This window comes from Scatophagus argus, chromosome 24 (genome assembly GCF_020382885.2).
Source record: "Scatophagus argus isolate fScaArg1 chromosome 24, fScaArg1.pri, whole genome shotgun sequence".
NCBI lineage: Eukaryota > Metazoa > Chordata > Actinopteri > Scatophagidae > Scatophagus > Scatophagus argus.
This window is the reverse complement of record NC_058516.1, coordinates 321,911-345,000: the sequence shown is the minus strand read 5'-3', so window position 1 is coordinate 345,000 and position 23,090 is coordinate 321,911. Positions and strand designations below refer to the sequence as shown.

At 51.8% G+C, this 23,090-nt stretch overlaps 4 protein-coding genes and 1 long non-coding RNA gene across 18 annotated transcripts; 2 read left to right on the top strand and 3 right to left on the bottom strand.

The window, feature by feature from the left end:
- Positions 1 to 1,135: 1,135 nt before the first annotated feature.
- Positions 1,136 to 8,086, top strand: sh3yl1 (SH3 and SYLF domain containing 1). 5 transcript variants are annotated; one of them, XM_046381874.1, is made up of 11 exons: positions 1,141 to 1,447; positions 2,991 to 3,101; positions 3,440 to 3,553; positions 4,334 to 4,398; positions 5,346 to 5,458; positions 5,874 to 6,002; positions 6,119 to 6,263; positions 6,355 to 6,412; positions 6,503 to 6,565; positions 7,081 to 7,113; positions 7,322 to 8,086. In XM_046381874.1, coding segments are annotated over exons 1-11 (1,041 nt in total). In that variant the 5' UTR covers positions 1,141 to 1,446; the 3' UTR covers positions 7,531 to 8,086. The 5 variants fall into 5 exon arrangements, with proteins under 5 accessions (XP_046237835.1, XP_046237833.1, XP_046237834.1 ...); XM_046381876.1 differs by having other exon boundaries at positions 1,142 to 1,447; positions 6,512 to 6,565; XM_046381879.1 differs by lacking the exon at positions 3,440 to 3,553 and having other exon boundaries at positions 1,136 to 1,447.
- Positions 8,087 to 8,355: 269 nt separating this feature from the next.
- Positions 8,356 to 13,736, bottom strand: LOC124055223 (solute carrier family 22 member 6). 7 transcript variants are annotated; one of them, XM_046381840.1, is made up of 10 exons: positions 13,233 to 13,736; positions 12,350 to 12,443; positions 12,111 to 12,265; positions 11,546 to 11,714; positions 11,363 to 11,486; positions 10,968 to 11,110; positions 10,475 to 10,686; positions 10,021 to 10,129; positions 9,693 to 9,944; positions 8,356 to 8,795 (listed from the first exon to the last, which is right to left on the bottom strand). In XM_046381840.1, the coding sequence occupies exons 1-10, from the start codon at positions 13,480 to 13,482 to the stop codon at positions 8,717 to 8,719; spliced, it is 1,587 nt and encodes a 528-aa protein (XP_046237796.1). In that variant the 5' UTR covers positions 13,483 to 13,736; the 3' UTR covers positions 8,356 to 8,716. The 7 variants fall into 7 exon arrangements, with proteins under 7 accessions (XP_046237796.1, XP_046237795.1, XP_046237797.1 ...); XM_046381839.1 differs by having other exon boundaries at positions 12,350 to 12,447; positions 13,237 to 13,735; XM_046381841.1 differs by having other exon boundaries at positions 11,363 to 11,465; positions 12,350 to 12,447; positions 13,237 to 13,732.
- Positions 13,737 to 14,044: 308 nt separating this feature from the next.
- On the bottom strand, positions 14,045 to 16,489 carry LOC124055268 (uncharacterized protein C1orf115-like). The gene is made up of 2 exons (XM_046381911.1): positions 15,759 to 16,489; positions 14,045 to 14,926 (listed from the first exon to the last, which is right to left on the bottom strand). The coding sequence occupies exons 1-2, from the start codon at positions 15,981 to 15,983 to the stop codon at positions 14,786 to 14,788; spliced, it is 366 nt and encodes a 121-aa protein (XP_046237867.1). The 5' UTR covers positions 15,984 to 16,489; the 3' UTR covers positions 14,045 to 14,785.
- LOC124055274 lies at positions 14,817 to 16,539 on the top strand. Of its 2 annotated transcripts, none has more exons than XR_006842595.1 (3): positions 14,817 to 14,957; positions 15,090 to 15,236; positions 16,494 to 16,539. It is a non-coding gene; the product is annotated as an uncharacterized LOC124055274 (long non-coding RNA). The 2 variants fall into 2 exon arrangements; XR_006842596.1 differs by lacking the exon at positions 16,494 to 16,539 and adding an exon at positions 15,661 to 15,844.
- Positions 16,540 to 16,732: 193 nt separating this feature from the next.
- On the bottom strand, positions 16,733 to 23,008 carry LOC124055213 (transcriptional-regulating factor 1-like). Of its 3 annotated transcripts, none has more exons than XM_046381820.1 (13): positions 22,406 to 23,008; positions 21,243 to 21,837; positions 20,467 to 21,162; positions 20,237 to 20,283; positions 20,058 to 20,160; positions 19,681 to 19,960; positions 19,529 to 19,595; positions 19,307 to 19,446; positions 19,086 to 19,189; positions 18,907 to 18,976; positions 18,030 to 18,115; positions 17,815 to 17,928; positions 16,733 to 17,031 (listed from the first exon to the last, which is right to left on the bottom strand). In XM_046381820.1, exons 2-13 carry the CDS (start codon positions 21,756 to 21,758, stop codon positions 17,005 to 17,007), a joined length of 2,250 nt encoding a protein of 749 aa, XP_046237776.1. In that variant the 5' UTR covers positions 21,759 to 21,837; positions 22,406 to 23,008; the 3' UTR covers positions 16,733 to 17,004. The 3 variants fall into 3 exon arrangements, with proteins under 3 accessions (XP_046237776.1, XP_046237778.1, XP_046237777.1); XM_046381822.1 differs by having other exon boundaries at positions 20,073 to 20,160; XM_046381821.1 differs by having other exon boundaries at positions 21,243 to 23,008.
- Between the last annotated feature and the right edge of the window lie 82 nt (positions 23,009 to 23,090).

Here is a 23,090-nt window from a genome sequence, read left to right as displayed (position 1 = left end):
ATGATGACATGGACAGACGTGATGATGTGGACAGACATGGTGGTGTGGACAGACGTGATGACGTGGACAGACATGGTGATGTGGACAGATGTGAACAGACGTGATGACGTGGACAGACATGGTGATGTGGACAGATGTGAACAGACGTGATGACGTGGACAGACATGGTGATGTGGACAGATGTGAACAGACGTGATGACGTGGACAGACATGATGACGTGGACAGACGTGGTGAAGGCTGGGACGTGGACAGACATGGTGATGTGGACAGACGTGATGACGTGGACAGACGTGATGACGTGGACAGACGTGGTGAAGGCTGGGACGTGGACAGAGAACTTCCGACAGGTGAGGCACCTCTGGGCCGGGATGGAGGTACTTCAGGCAGACTCTGAGGTACTTGTACTTCATGAGAGTATTTCCACTCTCCACTTCTCCTCCACGAGCCTCCGACCACACTTCTTATTTGTTCGTTCACATTTAAAGTTTGTTGGATCTCTCGCACTGACAGTCCCGGGACAAGCTCAAAGTGGGCTGCCTGCCTTCGGTCCGGTTCAGAGCGAGTCCAGGGCGGGACCCTCGATGCTCTGGGCTCCCGACCTCGGGTCCAGACTGAGCCCTGATGGTTCCTGGTGTCCTGTGTGGTGACGAAGGCGGCGGCCTCACATGTTGTCATTGCCAAATCAGAACACCTGTGGTTCTTGCTTCAGACCGGGACTCGGCTGCGTCCACGTTCTGCGTCCACGTTCTGCGTCCTCGTTCTGCGTCCTCGTTCTGCGTCCACGTTCTGCGTCCACGTTCTGCGTCCACGTTGACGGTTTCAGAAGTTCTGGTTGTGCAAAACTCTCCAAATTACATTAAGAGAACAAATTTCACAGTTAAAGAGGAAACCCAGTCAGCACCTTGTCTGTTTCTTTGTCATCTTTTTCATCATTTCACACGTTCGTGTATTTATTTTATTTTATTATCAATAAAACCACAATGTTTTTTTCAAAGCCTTTTTGTTTTCAGAGACAGAATCACGAAAGGTCTTCAGTTCAGCTCAGCAGGGCTGAAGAAATCCGCCTTTGTGAGTCCCGTGAAGGCACCTGTAAGCCTGGCAGACCAGACTCCGGGTGGAACAACAGCCGGCGTTCGGGGACGCGCCCAGCTGTCAGGACTGTCCGCGCGGCGCCCAACTCGGTCCACAAATGAGCTTGTACGTTTCACCTGTTGCTCCACGTTCACCGCGTAGCTCCTCCCACCTGTTTCCACCTGTCCAGGCGGACTCGTTTAATGTGTGTTTTTACTGCGACGTGTTCGCGGTTTACGGCAGCGCGCGAGGCTGTCATGAGAATCAGGTGAGGCGGAAGTGGATACAGGAGAGGGCCTCGCGCTGCTTACCTGTCTGCAGGTAAACAACAGGAGCAGAGAGAGAAACGGAGGAAAAGAAGACAAAGACAGAAAAGTAAGTTGATAAGCTGTTCGACAGCTGGGGGGCTCTGCTGCCTGCCTGTCTGTCTGCCTGCCTGCCTGCCTGTCTGTCTGTCTGCCTGCCTGTCTGCCTGCCTGCCTGCCTGCCTGCCTGTCTGTCTGTCTCTCCTCTCACTGTCCCAGTTTCACGCCAGGTCCCGCACTGGTTTCGGTCTGTGCTGAAGCCTCGGGACCTTGTTGGTGTTCGAGCCGAGCACACAGCGACACCTGGCGGACTGTGGAAGTCAGAGCAGCCGAACCGCTCGTCGTTTCGGTTGATGTTACGCTGAGGCGAGTGAAGCGGGTTGTTTGGGTTCTCCTCGTTCTGGTTCTGGTTTTGCTTGTGGTTCCTGAAGTCTCTGAGGAGACGCTGTGGTTGATTTTGTGGTCTTTTGGTTTTGAGAAAGACTTGACTTCAGCTCAGATCTTTAATTTGTTAAAATGAAAATGTTTGGATGTTTTCTCTGTTTGTGTTAATATACGTAGTGCTGAACTCATACGGGATGTATTGATCAGCTCGGGCTCGGGCTGAGGCCTGTGATTGGTGCGTCAGGCCCTCAGCAGGTGACTGACAGGTGACTGCAGGACGTCAGTGTCGGAGCTGCTGGGAGTCATTAAGATGACTTTAATGACTGCACAAAGCAGTCGATTCACACCTTTAAAGGACCTCATCAGTTTCTTAACGACTGACACACACACACACACACACACACTGCGTCAGGGTGTGTGCTCCTCCTCCACCAGGACTGGTCAGTCCTTACAGCTGCTGGCAGCACCTGGCGGAGCCTCTTTAGAGGAAGTGAAGGGTTCAGGTTTGACGTCCTGTGGCTTCCTGTTTGCGCTGCACCGACAGCACAGACCGGTCTGTGGACTCGCAGCCTGCCGCATGCAGCACATTCCTAACACATGACACAACAGCACAGGCCAGCCTGAGCGTCCTCAGCTGAGCGCCAACAAAGCCCTCCTTCAGCGGCGCGCCTGCAGCGACGGCGGGAACATCCATGATGCAACTGCACACACAGCGTGGATCACGCAGCGCCGGCGTGATTCAGGACCACGGAGCTGAGCTGCAGCTGGAGGAGGCCTCGGGCCGAAGCCCCCAGCGTGCGAGCAGCAGACGCTTTGACTTGTCATGAGCTCTGCTGAAGCTCTTTGTGACGTCACACCTTCAGTTGTCATCTGAAGGTGACTTTGGCGGCGCGTGGCGACACGAGGAGCCTCTGCTCTCGTCTTAGTGAGTTTTCGAGCCGGAACCTGCAGCCTGAGTCCCACGTGTTGGGTCTCTCAGGTCTCAGCCTGTAAATGTGAACGTCTGCTCACAGTCAACTGAGCGTCTTTGTGTTGAGGACAAGGCGAGACATTTGAAGACGTCACCTTGGACAGTCGGGATAAATCAGCTGTTTAAGAAGCGGTAAACAAGCTCAGGTTCGACCAGTGAAAACTGTCGAGGGGGTTCGCTCGGCTCCTCTCTGTGCAGGTGAGATGATCACCTGAACTCGAGTGTCTGAGAAAGTTTTCTGTCCTTTGTGTGTTCGCAGTGAGTAACCCGATCCCATCCAATCTGAAGTCAGAGGCCAAGAAAGCCGCCAAGATCCTGAGAGACTTCACCGAGATCTCCAGCAGGAACGGACCGGACAAACTCATCCCCGGTAAAAAGACAACGTGTCCTCCTTCACGTCTGTGGAGCAAACGCTGTTGTGACACGCACGCCGAGCCAGCGGGTTACTGCGTGGCCTCAGAGATTTTACAGTAACCAGGACGCCTCCTGTTCGTAACCTGGTCTCTCAGATTCAGCAGCTGTGTGATGAAATGCGGTTCAGGTTCCCCTCAGCACGAACGTCATCGGGTCAACGTTTTAATATGTCCGACGCATCACGCAGGATTCGATGTTTTGTGAGATGAGGAGCAAGTGTTTGAAAAATCAGGATTAAGGGTGCATTCTGTGTGTGTGTGTGTGTGTGTGTGTGTGTGTGTGTGTGTGCTGCAGCTCATGTGATAGCGAAGGCGGAGGGTCTGGCCATCATCTCCGTCATCAAGGCCGGCTTCATGATCACAGCCAGAGGAGGCAGCGGCATCGTCATCGCCAGGCTGGCCGACAGACGTAAGCGGTCGTGTCTTCTGTCCGCAGGTTCAGGTTCAGGTTCACGTGTCTCTGCGTCCCTCTGACGTCCACGCAGGCCTTGTGTTCACGGCTCAGAGGTCCCTGCGGCGCCGAGAGCGGCTGCGAGCCGTCATCTGAGGTGCTCTGGCTCGCCATCCGGCTCTGACAGCCTGATGGCGCCTGTCGGTTTGTCAAAAGGCTGGCGAGGATCACACGGAGCCTCTGCAGGGCTTAACGGTGGTTTTCTGCGTTTTCAGAGTCGTTTAAAACCAAATCCAGATCTCTGATGGCAAAAGCCAAAGAATGAATGAATTCTTAATTTTTTTCAGATTTTCTCAGCATGAGCAAAGGCAGGATTGAGTCATACTGCACATCCTGTCTGTTAGGGCCTCTGCAGGGAGGCGAACAGGAAGGTGGCGGAGCTGACCTGAATGTGGATGCAGCACAAACCTGGAAACGCCCCCACCACCCGCTGGCCTTCAGCAGATCTCTGATCAGATCCACATGAAGATTTTATCTCCGCTAATTACATTTAGTTTGCTGCGAACAGATCTGCTTTGACTTTTGACTCGTATTCATCCTGTTTTTAGGGTTTCTGCAGCACTTCTCAAAACAAAGTCCCAGAGTCCACTGAGACACCTAAAATCAATAAAACCTGATGACACATGAACCCGGCAGCGGGGTCGGGTCAGGCTGTGTGTCGCCTGAGAGACGACACCCGGGGCACAGCTCCCCTTCTGTGATGATGTGACTGACCGTGAGTCTTTCCTCTGCGTTCAGGCTGGTCGGCGCCGTCCGCCATCGGCATCGCGGGTCTGGGAGGAGGCTTCGAGATCGGGGTGGAGGTCAGTCAGCAGCACATTCACCTTCACTCCTCACATTAAACAGATCTGAGTTCAGCCTGACAGGATACTCAGTTTGCAGAGTGACATCAGTGCAGTACAGTGGACAGGAAATGACACACTTCTTCAGAGGTGACAAAGGATGTCAGATTGTCTCTGAACGCACCAGTTCAATTCAATTCAGTTTTAATTTAAGTGCCAATTCATAACACAGTTATCTCAAGACACTTTACAGGAGTGTAAACAACAACAACAACAACAACCAAAAACAAGAGGATCAGAGAGAAACAGGGCAAAACCCCACACTGAGTCAGCAGTACCAGGCCTCAGCAGGGCGGGGTAGGAGATTCTGGATCCAGCAACATGCTGAGAAAAGATGGAGCACAAGAGCTCCGGGGGAGAGGACGAGTTAGTGCTGCACCAGTGATGGGACATGATGAGTGAGTCCTCCTGCTCTGAAAGCTCAGGGTCTAAGGATCTCCCCCAGCCTGAACAGTTCTAACTATAGGCTTTGTCAAAGAGGAGGGTTTTAAGTCTACTCTTAAACACAGAGAGGGTGTCTGCCGTCTGAACTGAGGCTGGTAATTGGTTCCACAGAAGAGGAGCTTGATACCTGAAGGCCCTGGCTCCAGATTGGTGGTGTTACCAGTAAGTGTGAATCTAAGGAACGCAGCAGAGGGCTGATATGGTTCAGTGAGGTCAGTGATATATGATGGGGTCAGGCCATGCACGGCTTTGTAGGTCAGGAGGAGGATCTTAAGTTCTACTCTGAGTTTTACTGGAAGCCAATGTAGAGAGGCCAACACAGGTGAAATGTGGTCACGCCTCTCAGTCTGAGTCAGGACACGAGCTGCAGAGTCCTGAATGAGAGACCACCAGAGAGTCTCTGACAGCAGTCTGAATGGACACGACTGCGACAGGAGAAAACGTTGGGTTTGTGCCTCCCTCAGGTGTCCGACCTGGTGATCATCCTGAACCAGCGCCGGGCCATCGAGGCCTTCACGAAGGGCGGGAACCTGACGCTGGGCGGGAACTGCACCGTGGCTGTGGGGCCGATGGGCAGGTGAGCACCTGCACTGTCTGTCTGTCTGTCTGTCTGTCTGTCTGTCTGCCTGCCTCTAATTTTCACTTTTGATGTAAATTATAGTTTACGGTTTGTGAGACGTTTAATGACAGTTGGTGTTTTGAGGCCTGGAGCAGAAACACAAAATAATTCATCGTCTGTGAAACTTTTGCTGGCGGTTATGTGATTTATGTGTCAGGTTAATTTTAGAAACGGGATTTCGGTGCTGATTCAGGGCAGTTCGACAGGATTGTGTGTGTGTGTGAGTGTGTCCAGGTGTTCGACTCGCAGGTAAACGCTGACATCAGAACGTTCCAGTCAGTCAGGTGAGCTGCGGACTGAAAGGACACAAGGTGAGCGGCAGGTGTCAGGTGTTGCGCTGTGACGATGCTGTGGTTTCCTTTGTGTTTGTCAGGAACCTGGAGGCCGACGTCGCGGTGCGCAGCACGGCGGCGGTCTTCACGTACTGTCGGTCCAGAGGTCTGTTTGCAGGGATCTCTCTGGAGGGATCCTACCTGATCGAACGCAAGGAGACCAACCGCAAGTACGCCGCACGCCCGCCGGCCTCACGCCCGCCGGCCTCACGCCCGCCGGCCTCACGCCGTCACTCTGAGTCATGGCTGTAGTTCAGATTCCATCTGTCAGTATCTCTGTGTCCAGGTTCTACTCCCAAGACATCCGCGCGTCAGCCATTTTGAACGGCGAAGTGGAGCCGCCGTCCGAGTGCTACGACCTCTACCACATCCTGGACGCCTACGCCGAGGCCTACACGGCCAACTGGACCAGCAAGAACATGCGTCCAAAGGTAGAAGAGCCCGTCTGAAGCCTCAGTGTGTGCCGCTTCCTCCTCACCGCCGGGTTTGTGTCTTTAATCAGGTGTGTCCCTCTCTGTCCAGGCGTCTCTCGCTCCGTCCAGACCTCCAGCTCCACCTCAGCAGAGAGCAGCCAGCAGCGGTCAGGCTTCACCGACAGTCAAGTGTGTGTTTCCTGTGTGTGGAAACAGCATGTAATGACGTGTGTGTGTGTGTGTGTGTGCGCTTGCAGGAAGTACAGGAAATAAGAACTCTCTCTACCCGAGCATCTCCGTCTATAAATCCGAGACCTCAGGTGAGTTTGACCTTCCTCCATCTTGTCTCCTTTCAACCCTCCTCTCTTCCTTTCCTATCCCATGGTTCCCTTCACTTTTAAATCCTTCATTCCTTATTTCCTTCCTCCTTTCCTTCCCTTCTGTAACTCCTTTTGTTTTAATTCTTTCCTTCTCCTCTTTCCTTGTCTCCTCCACTGTGTTCCCTCTTTCTCCTCCACCTCCTTCACTAACTCCTCCTTGTGGTGTGTGTGTATGTGTTCTGTACACACACACACAGACCTGCCGGCTCTGCAGGTTTCTGTGCACTTGGCTCCCTCTAGTGGCCACAGCGTTGACCTGCAGCTGCACTCAAATTCACTTAATAACGAGATTTGTTCACAGTAAAACTCATCCACCATCGACGATTATTTTCATCAGCGATTACACATTAGATGTTTATTTTTTAATTAATTCTTTGTCTCCAACAGTCAAAAAGTTGAAGATCAGATACAGAAAATTCCGGAAGGCTTCTGACTTTGTTTTCTTTGTGTTTCAGGTCAGTTTGCCTCCAGAAACCCTCACACTGACGGTACGACGACGTGACAAGCAGCACACATTAAACATGACAGACTGCTGCATTCAGGGCCTTTACTGCAGTTCTAATACCACTCTGATAATCAATAACAAACAATCATCGGCTGAGTTCAGCCCTCCGCCAGAACATCAAACTGTTTCCTGTTAAATTGTTCCATTAAATGTGCTTCATTAATTCAACCTGCATTTTTATTTTCCTGCAGAGGGAGGACCGTCAGTGGGCGGAGCCACCGGGCAGCTGGTCGTCACGGCAACCCACCCCTTCACGGGTCAGCAGCCCGGCGACCTGAGCTTCGTCCCCGGCGACCGCATCACCGTGATCACCCAGACCGACTCTCAGTACGACTGGTGGGAGGGGCAACTGGCCAATGGGCGGGTCGGGATCTTCCCTGCCAACTTCGTCACGTACTGAGCGCCGCCCCCTGGTGGCCTGACGGAGGAAGTGCGGCTAAAAGTTTCTACAGGAAGCAGGACGGGTCAAATCAACAAATATTTTAGGTTTTGGTCTCACTTTGGAGCTGCTGGGGTGAATTGAAATATGAGATTAGAGAATCTGACACTGAAATTCAGCAAACTTTGTTGTTTTCAGGCGTTTCATAGAGCAAACGTCTGCTCTTCTGGAAAATTTGTCAAAAATGGAAATAGAAAATGATTTCACAGGTCGTACACAGGTTCTCTACTACACAGTGTACAGGTGTGCAGATACAAAATGTCCATGATTTTAAAGTTTGAGGTTAGGAATCTGTTACTTTCCTTCACAGTGCTTTTGTATGAAACAGTATTTAAGTTCTGGGGTCTGTTACTGCGTCCACCTTCAGACGTGTCCTCAGCGGGACGCGGGGGTTTCTGTTTGTACTGATGATGATGATGATGATGATGACGCTGACAGCAGGTGATTTAAATCATGTGGTGACTGTTTTTTCCTCTGAGACTGCGTGAGGATGAGAAATAAAAGTGATTTAGAAAGACTTTGTTTCTGTCTGTAACGTGTTAATTTGGAACAGTGAAGAGACACCCTGCGGCCAATCAGAATCCAGTATCCACCCAGACCACAATGTGATCAGCTGTCACGTCCTGCTGCCCGTCAAAGCGTTAGACTCCACTTGAGGAAAGTGATTTTGGAGTTAAGACATCAAATCTTCAGAGTGCCTTCTGATCGTCACGTCTGCTTTAAAGGCTGCAGTTCTGTTGTCCAGCAGAGGGCGCTGCAGGGATGACCTCTGACCTGACAGCAGAGCAGGTTGTAATAAGACTTTATTGAAAAGTATTTCATCTCGCTGACGCACCAGCGGGTCAAAGTAACTCAGTACATTTACTCAACCATCAAAGTACAGTCAACCAGCCGACTTTCACTGGAACAGCAATGTACTGCAGTACGTCTTGTACTGCAGTATTTACACTGTGGTAGTTCTCAGTAAAGTGCAGGAATACTCCAGTTTATTTTCAGTGACAACAAAAACAACAACATGAGAAGAGAAACACACTTCCTGTCACATTATCAGTCTGAATGCTCGCTCTTCTTCTTCTTCTTCGTGTGATCTGAGCTCGCGGCGTTCGCCTTCCACTCTGCACACCAACGTGAAAGCTGCTCAGTGTGTTCACATCAGTCCTGTGTGTGTGTCGTCTTTCTCCACAGGGGGGGTCGGTGTTTTCCTGCTTTGGCTGCTGACCAGCTTCCTGTGAGCACACACACACACACACACACACGCGCGCGCAGTGAAGCAGCACAATGAGTCACCATCAGCTGTTAATGTTTCTTTCTTTCTTTCTTTAAGGATGCTCAACAATCTGTAATCTTTAATTTGAACAAACGTTCAGGTTCAAAGTGTTCAAACATTAACTCTCATGTTGCAACGTGACTGAAGAGCTGAGCAGCTGTGAACTTCACTGAGTTCTGAGACAGAGCGAAGACTCGAGGACGTCTCGTCTCCACCTGTGGGACAGCCGGCGCTCGAGTCTTCAGTGTGAACGTCAGCTGTTTCAGACGCAGCTTCAGCTATGAGTCAGCTGTTGTGTTGATGGCCAAAAGAAAGATTTTAACACACATACAGAACCAGTAAATGAAAAAGTCTGCATGCCGACTGGTCCAAAATAACAGAATTATTTTTCACTCTTCCCTTTTCCCTCTCAAACTGAGACACACACAGAGTTGTTGGTTTAATCGCTGAGTCTTTAACCCCCTGAGCTGTGGACAACATGGTACAGTCCAGGTGCTCCCCTCTATTTATTCAATTGGACCCGTCCACTTCCTGTTTGACAGTCGGCCCTTCCACGTGGAGCGAGGAACAAGCATTAGGTGAGATCTCGTGGATTCATGTGATTTTGATGTGTTTGATGTGTCAGTGCAGCTCTGCTGTTGTTAAAATGGCAGCTAAGTTAGAAATGTGTTCTCCTGTCAGCTGAATTAGCAAGTTTTTTTACCTAACTTAGCATCTTAGCTAACCTAGCTAGCCCCCCTCCCTGCTGTCGCTCCGTCACTCATCACCTGCACGCCCCAACTGACTGACGAACCCGCCATCCGCCACCAGTGCTGATCTGGACAACAGGAGCAGGATTTTCACTCAAAGCAGTTACCGTGTCCTCCAGAGGGCAGCGACGCCGTGTGAGTCGGGCCGAGGCTGCCTTTCACAGTCCTCGACCGAATCAGGAAGTGGGACACCACTGGTCTCCGGCAGCAGCAGGCACAGCCCGCAGCCTATGACCGGTCCACTGCTGTATACAACCATGGCGGCCAATGAGATGGCTCCGTTTGGGTTGTGGGGGACGAGGGAGTTGACCAGACAGCCGATCCGGAAACACAAGTTGACCATGGACACGCAGCGCTGTCTGGACGGTGAAGACTGCGTTAACAGCACATGTGAGCAGGTAACGTGTGTGTGCGTGCGTGCGTGTGAGTGCATACCTGACCACAGTCGGGAACAGCTCGATGCTGTACAGGATGGAGATGAAGATGGCCGCCAGGATGCAGAGTTTCCCCAGCAGAGCCAGACTCATGACCAGCACCGGCTCACCTGCACACACAGCACAGATGACCCAACACCTGATCGCTGATCAGGTTTTAACAACAACTCAACCTGCAGTGTGAACCTTCTGTCTCCCCCTGCTGGCAGTGAGAGGAATTACACCAGTATTACAGGACTCGAATGTGACGGGTCAAAGTCCCAGGACCAAAAACAGCAGGCTGTGACCAAAGGTTTCATCCTGCAAATTAAGTTCAAATGTTTACTTGTGTTTGCTTGTGTAAGGATAAAAAATGCTGACCTATTTTTGCATGCTAACGTTGCCAGGCTATTTACAGTTAGCATGTGGTTTCACTGCCAGTGCAGCATGCAGCATAATCAGATCGGGTATCTCACCGTGGTATCTGGACAGCAGTAACGACAGGAAGCAGGCCGCTCCGCTCAGGAACAGAGCGAGCATGCTTAGCGGCCGGCGTCCCAGGCGAACCAATGGGATGAGCAGACAGGGCGCCTCTGATAGGCCGGAGAAGAACTGGGCGGAGTAGACGCCGACACCAAACGAGCCGATGTTCATACAGATGCCAAAGTACGTCAGCGCTGAGGCCGCACTGCATGATGGGAGCACAGACGCATTAACGCGTGGGACAGCAGACTTCCTGACACAGCAGGAGCCTCTCTGATAGACCTGATAACAGAAACCAGCAGGACTGGTTTCCTGCCGTGGGTCCGACAGATGCTGAACTCATCTGTGTTGATGACATTCAGCCTCCAAATCAGAACTTTATTCTCTGCCGGTTGCTGTGTGTGACTGAGCGCGAACATCAGTCACCCGCTTGTTTCTTTAGTGTTTTTGACTGTTAAAATGCTGTGAGGTCAGTGTGTGCGTCACCTCAGGTAGCTCATGATGAACAGCCGCAGCAGGACGGTCGGGTGCCTGAGGTGGATGAGTTCACTGGGGGCGTGGCCTCCACGAGGAGGCTCCTTCTGAGCCTCGGTGACCTTCTGCAAGTCAGACCAGGTAGAGTCCAGCAGCTACACACACACACACACACACAGTCTGTTATCTCACTGACTGACAGGGTCACTCTATCACTGGACATCTAGACAAAGACGATATGAGACAAAGGTCAAAGTGTGTTACTTTGTACTGTCTCACTTCCTGTGTGTGGCTCAGCTCAAAGCTCACTGGTTCCTACTGAAGACATAAACCAGGTTCAGCTGGCTGTGGTCGGACAACCTTTAGTCTGGGTCGGCTTCAGAACGTGTGAGTGTTTGCGTATTTACCAGGTCCAGACAGTGTTTATCCGCGGGGCTGTTGCTACGGTAACGGTCCAGAACATCCGTCCTCCTCCTCAGCGACAGCCAGCGGGGAGACTCTGGGATTGAACTGACAGACAGACAGAAACACCTGGAAGCTGTTAAGCAGCTCTAACTGGTGAAGAACCAGAGACGGACATGTGCACCTACAGGTAGAGCGGCAGACAGATGAGCTGAGGCAGACCCAGCGACAGGTGCAGGTGTCTCCAGGTGGGGCTGAGCCAGGCCAGCGGAGCTCCGCCCATCGTCCCCAGACTGAAGCAGAAAGGCAAGAAGGCGGGCGGCCAGAGACGAGCGGCAGGACACGTCCACTCCACCGCTGCGGAGACAGAGGACCACTGAGGTGAAATCATCACCACGCTCCACCCTCATTGGCTCACAGAACATCCCATCAAAGCACAGACTGTACAGGAAGTCAACACTTCACTTCATGTCCCTTTCACAGCCCAGTCTGTCGGGCTGAGCTGAACCTGCCGCCCCCACAGTCTCCTCCACCCAGAGCGCAGCGGAGGTCGGAGGGCTGGAAGCTGCAGGAAGCCGTCTCGCTCGATTAGCACTCAGGTCGGTCAGCAGGACTTTATCTGGGACACGTGCTCTTTATCAGCTGTGTGCGAGCGTGTCCCACTGCGGTCCAATAAGACTCACAGGACAGCAGTCAACCACAGGCCTGTCGGGACACGAGGCCAGTTCGCTAATGAGGAAAGAGTGTCGTTACCCAGACTGAAGGAGCAGATGTTGATGCAGCAGCAGCAGACGCCCGTCAGGCAGCGGACTGCGAGGAAGAGGAGCGGCTGAGGGAGGGCGGCGGGCACCAGGCCGCAGACAGCGTGCACGCACACACACACCAGCAGCACAGGACGCTTCCCGTACCTGCAGACGGACAGACGCAGCACAGCGGTGTGAAGCACGTCACGGCAGCTGCAGGCACAGGAAGTGCATCACGTGAGTGTTTACCGGTCAGAAATCGCTCCTCCAATCAGAGATCCCAGCAGCATCCCCACCATGTAGAGAGTCTGACTGTAGGACAACCAGTCTGTCCAACCACACACTGACTGACACACACACACACACACACACACACAAACTGTCAGTCCATTCATTTGTTCATCATCACGTCGTCAGATCGTCAGCTCCTCGTCACACCATCATGACCATAAATGTCAGGGAGCTGAGTGCAAATCAGAGCAAATGCCGGGCCCCCACTGCCCCCCACCCCACAGAGTACTACACAGCAGTACTGCAGCCTCATATATTTGGCATGTACACCAAGCGAGCACAGTAAAGAATAAAATAATTTGAGTCTTGGCCCCTGGTACAAATGCAGGGCCCCCTTTGTTCATATTTTACATTCATGGTGCAATTAAATGACCCAAAACAATAAACAGACAGAATCTGGGTTTGGGGGCCGCTGGGGGCCCAGAGTAGCTGCTGGTTTTATTAAAGCAGATTGCATAAACTCATTGCGTTAATCTGACATAAGAAGCTAGGCCAGGCTAGGCTAGGCCAGGCTAGGCTAGGCTAGGCTAAGCTAGGCTAGGCTAAGCTAGACTGGACTAACATGTGCTGCATCTTCATGTCTAACTCTGGGTGACAAAATGATTGCGTAGATGTTGATGTTTGTTGATGGACGGTGTTTCCATTAACAGCTCCTTGTTGCACATTAACGCTGAGTGTTAATCTGTAGAGCAACCTGTTGTGCAACTTGTTTTTCACACATGAAACATTCCTGTTAACAGACAGCTAACAAACACAAATACACGCGGCTAAACCGAATTTAAAGCATATAAACCACAAAAACCTTCAAAAACGACAGGAATATCATGGAAAAAGTACCCACTCACGTCTCGGTTCCCGCTCTCCGTCGTCCAATCGGATTCATCTTCCTCGGGCTGTGATTGGTTGCTCTCCGCGTTCGGTAACGCGGTTCCACGCAAAGCGTCGACGCTGGTTTCGTTGCCTTGGTGACAAGTGGCGGTTACCACGACGGCCGTGAAAATGTCGAGAAAGAAGAGGAAAGAAGTGAAGAAGAAGACGAGAGAAAGCCGCCAGTAGACGGCCAGCTGCAGCGGAGACATCAGCTCTCTCATGTCCGGACCACAAAAATGACCGTTTTGAGCTGATAGGAGGGACGGGCTCACGAGCTCCGCATGTTGTTGCTGTCTGTCTCAGAAGTGTCTGTCCACTCGGGTCTGTCCGTGTCCCCGGTTCAACAGCTGCTGCTGTCACCAGAGGAGCTGCTGACCTGCCAGGCAGAACGACAACAGCAGACGGTTCAGATTTAAAGTGAACTTTCATCTGGAGGTTTTCTGCCCGCCCTCTCAGCCTGATGGAGTGAGAAGCAGCGCGGTCGGCGCGGCGACACGGAGACCTCTGGTGGTCGTCTCGTGTATTACACCCTGTGTCTGCACCGCTGAGACGTGTCTCATGTCCACATGGACGGGACCAGGAAGACGAGGACAGGTGGAAGAGACAGCAGGAAAAGGAAGGAGAAGAAGGAAAGAAAGAAGCATGCAAAGATAGAGAGGAAGAGAGAAAGAAAGCAGAGGAGGAAAGAAGAAGGAGCCAAAGGACGGGAGGAGGTCACAAGGGAGGCAGGAAGGGGGGGATTTAGACAGACAGACAGACAGACAGACAGAGAGACAGGTGACAGATAGATAGATAGATACTTTATTGATCCCGAGGGAAATTCAAGTCAACATTTTAAGATGAACGCCATCAGGTCACAGTTTAACATTTATTTGATAAAATCCACTACGTGTTCACATTTTACATTTTCATATTGAAGACATGCCAGCATTATTCTGAAGGGTTCAAAGTTCTCCTATAAAAACATACAAAATCTGCATTTCACACACACACACACACACACACACTGATGTCCTCCATGACAACACGTGGTCAGAGGTCACACAAAACAACACATTTCAGTGAACGTTAATGAGACAAAAACTACCGACTGTTCATTTCAAAGAGCTTTAAAAAGAAAGAAGGTGAATGTCAGTTCACAGCCAGTCGAGTCAAACTGAACGCATTAGACCAGCAGACGCTCCGTCCGTCCATCTGTCCATCTGTCCGTCCACACAGTCAGCTCGTGCTAGTGGACAATGGACAGTCTTTGGCTGCTTCCAGCTTGTGTCTTCTGACAGGAACTGAGGGGCCTTTGTGTTTGGACGGCTGGTTGGACAGAAGGAGGAAGTGGAAGACATCTCTTCAAACTGCAGTGAGAAGTTTTACACGCTAAATATTCGTTCAGTGATGATGGAAGTAAAACATTCATGTGACTAATAACAGACTCGGAGTGTCCTCGTGCTCCTGCTTGTCCTCCACATCGGGGCTGAACTGCTGGGCACCTGGGCCGAACAAGATGAGACACAATCCGTCCCTGTCCCGTCATGCTCTGCTGCCGGCGGCCCGGTGAGCCTCCGTCACCACAGCAGATGCCACCGTGGTGGGGGTGGAGTAGACGGAGGCCATCTGCTGCAGTCCTGCCATCAGACAGCGCCAGCTGAACCGCAGCGCCTTCCCCACGTTCTGTCCGCCCGGGAACAGAAAACAGAGACAGGTGAGTGTGAGACGGGTGAGTGAGGTGAGACAGTTACACACCCTGAAGATTAACGCTCTCTTATCACGTGACCCAGGTGTGCTAACCTCTGCACCTGTGCAACAACAACACTCAAACATTAACTGTCCACAGGCACGCGGACGCAGACCGCGTCACGGGACGTCTGGACCGTCTGCTCACCTCAACAGACTTCACTGTGAGGATCACAGACAGGATCACAGACTCCCACCTGGCTGTACTGCAGTACTCACTGATTCACCTGCGATGCTTCACACTCAGGTCTGTTGTTAACACACTGACACAAGAACCATGTCTGTATGCAGTGCGCAGTGCACAGTACACAGTGCGCAGTACGCAGTGCGCAGTGCACAGTACACAGTGCGCAGTATGCAGTACACAGTACACAGTACAGAGTACACAGTGCGCAGTATGCAGTATGTGGCACACAGTACCCAGTACCCAGTACCCAGTATGCAGTACACAGTACACAGTGCGCAGTATGCAGTACACAGTACACAGTACGCAGTACACAGTACGCAGTACACAGTACACAGTGCGCAGTATGTGGCACACAGTACCCAGTGCGCAGTACGCAGTACCCAGTACCCAGTACCCAGTACACGGTCCTGTGCTCAGACCAAGCTGTGCTGAAGTGTCCTGACGTTGCTGCTCTGTTTGTTACGTTTCTTTGTCTTTATCTCAGTGTGAGTCATAAACTGTGATGTTATCGTGATGTTGCCTCAACGTTATCAGAGTGTTTTGTCCAGACTGAACGGCTCAAAGGTCGTCACTCCTCCTTACCTTCCTGTACTTCTTGTACTTCTTCTTCTTCCTCCTCTTCTTCTCCTCCTTCCTCTGCCTCCTCTCCTCTGCTGTCTCCTCCTCCTCCTCCTCCTCCTCCTCCTCGATCAGAGGTTCGTATCTGTCCGGCAGGACGGAGAAGTGAACCTCTTTGGAGGTTTTTTGCTGCTTCTTCCTCGCTGAAGGAGCCACGTCCTCCTCGTCCTTCTTGTCCTGTGCTCCCATCCCTCGTCTGTGAGCCTTCTGACCTCCTGGCAGGCAGGAGGACCTTTGGAGCGAAGGAGGAGTCAGACTTTATGAGTGGCCTGAAGCTCGCTGCTGCCACAGGAAGCAGGATTAGAAGAAGAATGAAGAGAAGGTTTCCCTCAGCTCTGCAGGAGAACTTTGTGCAGCAGTTTGGTTCTTTGCTGTTTGTTTTACAGAACAAACACTGAGAGTCAACATCAGAAACCAGAAAAACATGTCATGTGGATCAGACTGCTGGAAGCCACTTTTCAGACCTGACACAGCAGGAGCCTCCTCACCTTCATGTTTCCCCTCTGACGATGATGATGATGATGGAATTAACTCCACACGTCTGTCGTCTGCTGTCAGACTCACAAACACACGTTCACCTGTCCATTTACTTTTGGCCATGAGGGGTAAAGTCAGATGAGAAGATGAAAAAAACACACAGACAGGAAGTCTGAACTCATGTTTGTTCTTCTTCTCTGACTTTTTCTTTTTTTTCTGCAGGCTTTAATAAGTGAACCTCTGAGGCCCGGAGGAGGAAGGAGGAGGGAGGAGGAGGAGCAGCAGGAGGAGGAGGAGGAGGGACAGGAGGAGGGAGGAGGAGGAGGAGGAGGGACAGGAGGAGGGAGGAGGAGGAGGGACAGGAGGAGGAGGGACAGGAGGAGGGAGGAGGAGGAGGATTAAGGAAGGAAAACAAGATCCCAGCATACCTGAGGTGAGCACAGACTGACAGGACACACAGGAAAACTTCACTGTTTTAATGTTCTCATCCACACAACAACATGACATCAGACATGAGATAAAACACAACCTGTGAGAGTGTGTGTGAGTGTGTGTGTGAGTGTGTGTGAGAGTGTGTGTGTGTGTGTGTGAGTGTGTGTGTGTGTGTGTGTGTGTGTGTGTGAGTGTGTGTGAGTGTGTGTGTGTGTGTGTGAATGTGTGAGAGTGTGTGAGTGTGTGTGTGTGTGTGTAGTGTGCAGCCCCAGCAGGTCACAGTCCATTGGTTGTTGATGCATCATGTGATCTTTGATGACTTTTGGCCCTGGAGAAACAGAGAGATGAAGTGATTATGATATCACGGCCGTAAACCCGATCGGGTCGTTGATCGATAAGCAAATCGAAAAGCTCCTCCAGAACCTCTGATGACAGCTTGTCTCATAATTATCAATATACAGTATATGGCCAAAAGTATGTGGACAGCTGGAAAGGTCGCGCACTCTGACTGAGCGTATGAATGAGGACACGTGATGTGAGTTGGAAACTGAACAGGAAGCTGAAGTGATAGAAATCATCAAACGAATCCACACACACACACACACACACACACGCCGGCTGTCTGAAATGTCAAGTCACAGTTTGTTCAGAAAGCCGATGGCCCTGACAGGAAGTGTGTGTGTCGTGTGGGTGTGTGTGTTTTCTGTATGTGTCGGCTGATGGCGAGAATTTGGTTTCGGTGGTTTTCATTCAGTTTCATTTGTGTTCAGAGAGACCGAAGTGACCTGAAACGGACGGTTTACTGCGCCGTTAGTGCCAGAGTACTGCAGCACTGACTGTTCTGATGCCATCCGTTTTGCACTGTAGTACATTTCTACTCTTCAGGTACTTTTACTTCAGTACTCTCCGTGAGAGTACTCGCTGCACGTGGTCATGTTTGTCTCACGGCTTCGGACTCGGTCCTGTAAAGCACATCTGATGACACGGAGGCAGCTGTCAGGCCCTGCTGCCGCCGGTTGAAGTGAGGTGCATTCTGGGAAGCTCGTCTAACCAGGCCGACAGAACATAAAACCGGTTCAAACAGGAAGTTGACTCCGTCACAGTTTCTTACGTGGGCGTCAGGCAGACTGACGGTCAGGCCGGCAGAGGTCCTCGCGCTCAGGCTCAGCTTCTTCTTCCACAGGTAGTAAAACTCCACACACTGGGAGAGCGACTTGGTCTGAACCTGGACGCACACGTGAACGCGTGTTAACATGTGAACACGCGCATGCGCACACACACACACACAGACACACACACTGAGCTGATGTTGGAACAGGAACTCACATCTCTCTGGACTCTGCTGAAGTCTTTGTGATGAAGCTGCAGGGATTTAACCATCAGCCTCCTCTCTGCTGCACTCCAGCTCACACCTGCCACACACAGGACACACAGGACACGCAGTACACACAGTACACACAGGACACACAGGACACACAGTACATGCAGTACACACAGGACACACAGGACACACAGTACATGCAGTACACACAGGACACACAGGACACGCAGTACACACAGTACACACAGGACACACAGGACACACAGTACATGCAGTACACACAGGACACACAGGACACACAGGACACACAGGACACACAGTACACACAGGACACACAGTACATGCAGTACACACAGGACACACAGGACACACAGGACACACAGGACACACAGTACACACAGGACACACAGTACATGCAGTACACACAGGACACACAGGACACACAGGACACACAGTACACGCAGTACACACAGGACACACAGTACACACAGTACATGCAGTACACGCAGTACACACAGGACACGCAGTACACGCAGTACACACAGGACACACAGGACACGCAGGACACACAGTACACGCAGTACACACAGGACACACAGTACACACAGTACACGCAGTACACACAGGACACACAGGACACACAGTACACACAGGACACACAGTACACACAGGACACGCAGTACACACAGGACACACAGGACACACAGTACACGCAGTACACGTAGTACACACAGGACACACAGGACACACAGTACACACAGGACACACAGGACACACAGTACACATTACTACATGTCATCTGTGTCAGGCTGTCATCTTACCACTGCTGGAAGAAGTACTCAGATCCTTTAAGTAAACCCCCCACTACATGACAGTACATACGTGTACTCTGCTGAGCCGGGTGGAGGTTGTTGGAGACTTCAGGAGGTGACAGCAGCTTCTCCACCGTCAGCTGGAAGACAAACAGTGAAAAGCTCAGGAGGTCAGGAAGTGATTAGCTTAGCTTAGCATAACGAGTCCACAAATCCACAGCTCACACCAAGCAGCCAGTCACATTTTACCAGGAAGTCTCCTCTGCATTCTGATAGGACATGGAGGGCAGACTCTGGGCTGGCCCCGCCCCCTGGCACCACGCTGGAGCGAGCCATCATCAACAGAGCTTCAACTGGACCAACAAAGTGTAAGTCAAAAAAACTGTGGTCACATCAGGGTCATAAGACGTGAAGGGCTGTGTGTGTGTGTGTGTGTGTGTGTGTGTGTGTGTGTGTGCATGTGCGAGTACCTCTCTGCTGACTGACAGGACTCTCCAGCCCGTCCCGCGGCGTCCACAGCCGCAGTGCATTGTGGGAGTCTGAGTGGGCGTGTTTTCTGTCCTGTAGAGGTGGGATTTGAGCCTGGAAGCCCTGCCCCACATTGATCCGCCTGTGATTGATGAGCAGGCGATCAGTGACATCACTGTAAGAAATCGTTGTGATTGATTTGTCGAGAGGTCGGTTTGACGTACGGCTTACTGAGTCCTGTCCTTAGCGTTCCGGGGGGCGGAGCAGCCGTCTCCATGGCAACAGGATCATCTGCCAATCAGAGGGACAGAGTTGAGCATCATGTCCAATCAGCAGAGAGAACCTGAGCATTTGTTCGACTGACGTGTGCGCTGACCGTGCGAGCTGTGGATCTGCACAGTCTGGGTTCTCTGACGCCCCCTGGTGGTCAGGGAGCAGTACAACCCTGGCCCCACCCTGACGGGGCACAGCATGGGTGGAGGGGTGTAGTGACCTTCGTCCTCCTCCTCATCACGGTGCAACAGGCTGCGGTACAGCACGGCGCGTCTCCTCTGTCCACCCCTGCACACCCTGGCCGTGTGTCTGGACTGGACGGGAACGGTGACGGGCATCACCAAGGGGACGGAGGGAGGGGCCAGCGGAGAGGAGGCGCCGCCCTGCAGGAAGAAACCAACAGAGAAGGCTGAAGCACAAACTCTGTGTGTGTGTGTGTGTATCTGTGTGTCTGTGTGTGTGTGTGTGTGTGTGTGAGACCTTGTTCAAACACACAGCTGATCTGGAGCCACTGTGGGAGCGCATGTGTCCATTCAGTGCCGGCAGGCTCCTGAAGTCTCGCTTACACACCGAACACATCAACCTGTAACACAATGCACGTGTTATGATGTGTGCTGTGGATCCCTCATCATCATCATCATCATCATCACTCGGGTCACCTGCAGTCCGGAGCCTCAGGCCTGCTTTTAGTCTGTGGCTGCTTCACCTGAAACGAAACAGAACAGATTTGACAGAGTGTTTTGCTGAAAACATTTCAGTGTTCGTTCATGCGCTCACACCTTCACCCTCCAAACTTCATGACAGGATTTTTAACTTAATAACTTATTAACTGTGTTTATGGCTGCTGACAAATGAACTCTTGATCATATTTTCTGTGTAGTGAACAAACCCAAGTCCAGTCTGACTGAGCAGCTCCTCCTCCTCCTCTTCCTCCTGCTGCTCCTCCACCCTCTTCTCTCCAGCTCATCCCGGCAGGAGGGCCTGGAGGCTGGGCTGAGCTGCTGACCTGCTGGCCTCTTCCCTGTGGAGAGAAGCAGCTCTCTGAGTTCCCAGTGGTGTGGAGGAGGCCCGCCTGGTCCTGGGTCAGCTCGCTGTGGCTCTGGAGGAGGTGCTGGCCTGACTGATGGGGCTCGGAGGTCATCGGAGGGAAGCTGTCGAACTGCATGCAGCAGCTGAGGGTTTTGTCTAGACTCAGCTGTCTGGGTGTTTGGGTGTGGAAATCCAGCCTCTCCTCCCTGGGATGCACGTGAGGACCAGGGCTGGACACAGCTGGGGTTTGTGGGTAATGAGGACTCGGCCCGGGGGTGTTGGGGCTGCAGAAGGGCTGGGGGGCATTGCTGTGGAAACTGTCTTCAGCCGGCGATGAGCTCCATCTAGCCGGGCCGACGTCTCCAGACACGCGGCCCAGCGGAGAGCACTGCAGCTGGGACAGCAACGGCCTCCAGGTGTCCTGAAGCGGACCAGGTGTGTCGTCCTGCTCGTACACACCACCAGCAAAGAACGTGTGCGTGTTCTCCAGTCCGTCTCTGTGGTGGGTGCCGAACTGGCTCTGGTTGTGCAGGTCCAGGTGGCCGGTGGTCTGGTCCTGTTTCAGATCAGACACATGCAGATCGCGATCAGATCACTGACACATCACTGACACAGCAGAACAGACGACCTTCTTACCTGGCAGGAGAAGCTGGATGGCTCAGAAGGTGGGTCAGCTCTGCTCCAGTTTGGATCGTCTAAACCTGGATCCTGAACCTGGTTGGAGATGTGGTACTGAGGCTCCAAGAGGAAGTGGGAGGAGGTCTGGGCTGCATGGTGGGGGGAGGTAATGTAGGGGGGAGGGAAGTGAGGGGAGGCTGCCTGCTCCTGAGGAAGGAGGGGGGAGCTGGTTATCTGTGGCTGACTGTGGTGAGGGGAGGTCACCTGGGACCAGGACACACAGTGAGGGGAGGTTTGTTGGTGCTGGTAGAGGAGCTGAGAGGACGTCACCTGGGGCTCAGACAGGTGAGGTGAGGACACCTGGGCGTGAGGCGAGAGGTGATAGAAGGGAACCTGTGCCTGAGGACGGTTTCCATGGTGTCCAGGTGACAAAGAGGAGAAGGCAGGAGAGATGAATGGAGGTGACTGGGACAGAGTGGAGTGATGGCTGATGGGAGGAGCAGAGGACGAGGAAAATGTCCACAGGTCGGACATGATGAGACGCACACGCACACTTGTTAACGCAGAGTCAAGGTGTGTGTCTGTGGACTCGGGAAGGCGTCTTCACGCGGACCTGAAGAAATGCAGATGGACACACAGGAAGTCTGATCAGTGATTGATGACGCAATTCAGGTGTGTCTCCACGAGGACACCTCGGGGTCCGTCCCCCGTGGACAGAAAGTCCGGTCACCTGCCTCTGCGGTGTCAGAGCTGAAGCGGCGAGCGTCTGAGCGCGTCTGAGCGTGGCTGAGCGCGGCTGAGCGGGACTTTATGACTAAGTGTGAATGTGACAGGACACTTCTGAGAATTCACACCCGCAGATGAACACAACTTAGCTGCTCTTAAAGTGACACGACGAGTTTACTTTCATCCCAAACACACACCACATTTTCTGTTCTTCTGTCTGTCGCTCAGAAGCCAACAGCAAGCAGATAAAAACTTCACCGACGTCTTTGGATTTAACCAGCACACGGTCACCATTTAAACCATCAAACTTTAAATTTGTCACAACGCGATGCGTGAAAGACTGACAGCGTGGCGTGAATAAAACAACCGTCAATGATGAGCGATCAGAGAGTAACAGCACTGAGGGAACAGAAATGTTTAGTCTGAAATGAAACCTACATGAAATAACGTCTCACCTGAAACATCATCGGCTGCAACTGACTGACTGACTGACTGACTGACTGTGTGTGTGTGTGTGTGTGTGTGTGTGTGTGTTGTCAGGATGTGGTCACATGTTCTTCCTCTCTCTGCTCGTCTCTTCAGACTGTCTGCTTCTTCCTCATGATGATGATCTCAGAATCTGCTGAGACGGAACAAATCAAACGATTCAAAGCAACAAACAGAACAGACCAAATACAAGAGAAACTGATTTGAAACCTGAGAAAACTCAAAATAAATGAAGAGTGCAGTTTTACTGGAGTGTTGTGCTGCAGTACTGACAGTACTGACAGTAGTGCACACAGTATCAGCGTGGTCAGTATTTTTGCAGCAGTGTCAGAATGTGTCCTTACCATTTTGTGAATTTTAACACCGTTTTGTTGGCTTCAGTTTCAGCTTCCTGAAATGTGAAAATGTAAAGCTTTGTGTAGTCGCCTGACTGAAAACTTCCTTTAATGTAAATTAAAGAGCCACCACATTTAGATTTTTAAAACATATAAAAAAATTAAAATATTGGCGTGTTCTCTTCTTAACTTCTGCTGATTGTACACATTGTCTTTTTTGTTTCCGACTCAGGCATGTGACGGGGTTTTGTCATGCCGGTGAAATGCTCAGTACGCTGCGCTGTGGTTTCAGAACGCTTTACTGATCAGGTAGTCAAAG

Excerpts from the sequence above, each read along its gene's own strand:
- sh3yl1 (XM_046381874.1), top strand. Across the intron at positions 3,554-4,333 it reads CGCCAGGCTGGCCGACAGAC|GCTGGTCGGCGCCGTCCGCC; the intron begins GTAAGCGGTCGT and ends CTCTGCGTTCAG. Across the intron at positions 7,114-7,321 it reads CAGAAACCCTCACACTGACG|AGGGAGGACCGTCAGTGGGC; the intron begins GTACGACGACGT and ends ATTTTCCTGCAG.
- LOC124055223 (XM_046381840.1), bottom strand. The coding sequence starts at position 13,482 with ATGAGAGAGCTGATGTCTCCGCTGCAGCTGGCCGTCTACTGGCGGCTT. Across the intron at positions 12,444-13,232 it reads GAGCGGGAACCGAGACGTGA|TGTGTGGTTGGACAGACTGG; the intron begins GTGGGTACTTTT and ends TGTGTCAGTCAG. Across the intron at positions 10,130-10,474 it reads ACTGCTGTCCAGATACCACG|GTGAGCCGGTGCTGGTCATG; the intron begins GTGAGATACCCG and ends CTGTGTGTGCAG.
- LOC124055268 (XM_046381911.1), bottom strand. The coding sequence starts at position 15,983 with ATGGGAGCACAGGACAAGAAGGACGAGGAGGACGTGGCTCCTTCAGCG. Across the intron at positions 14,927-15,758 it reads AGTACAAGAAGTACAGGAAG|AACGTGGGGAAGGCGCTGCG; the intron begins GTAAGGAGGAGT and ends CCGGGCGGACAG.
- LOC124055213 (XM_046381821.1), bottom strand. The coding sequence starts at position 21,758 with ATGTCCGACCTGTGGACATTTTCCTCGTCCTCTGCTCCTCCCATCAGC. Across the intron at positions 20,284-20,466 it reads CTCAGTCAGACTGGACTTGG|GTGAAGCAGCCACAGACTAA; the intron begins GTTTGTTCACTA and ends GTTTCGTTTCAG. Across the intron at positions 18,977-19,085 it reads AATGCAGAGGAGACTTCCTG|CTGACGGTGGAGAAGCTGCT; the intron begins GTAAAATGTGAC and ends TTTGTCTTCCAG.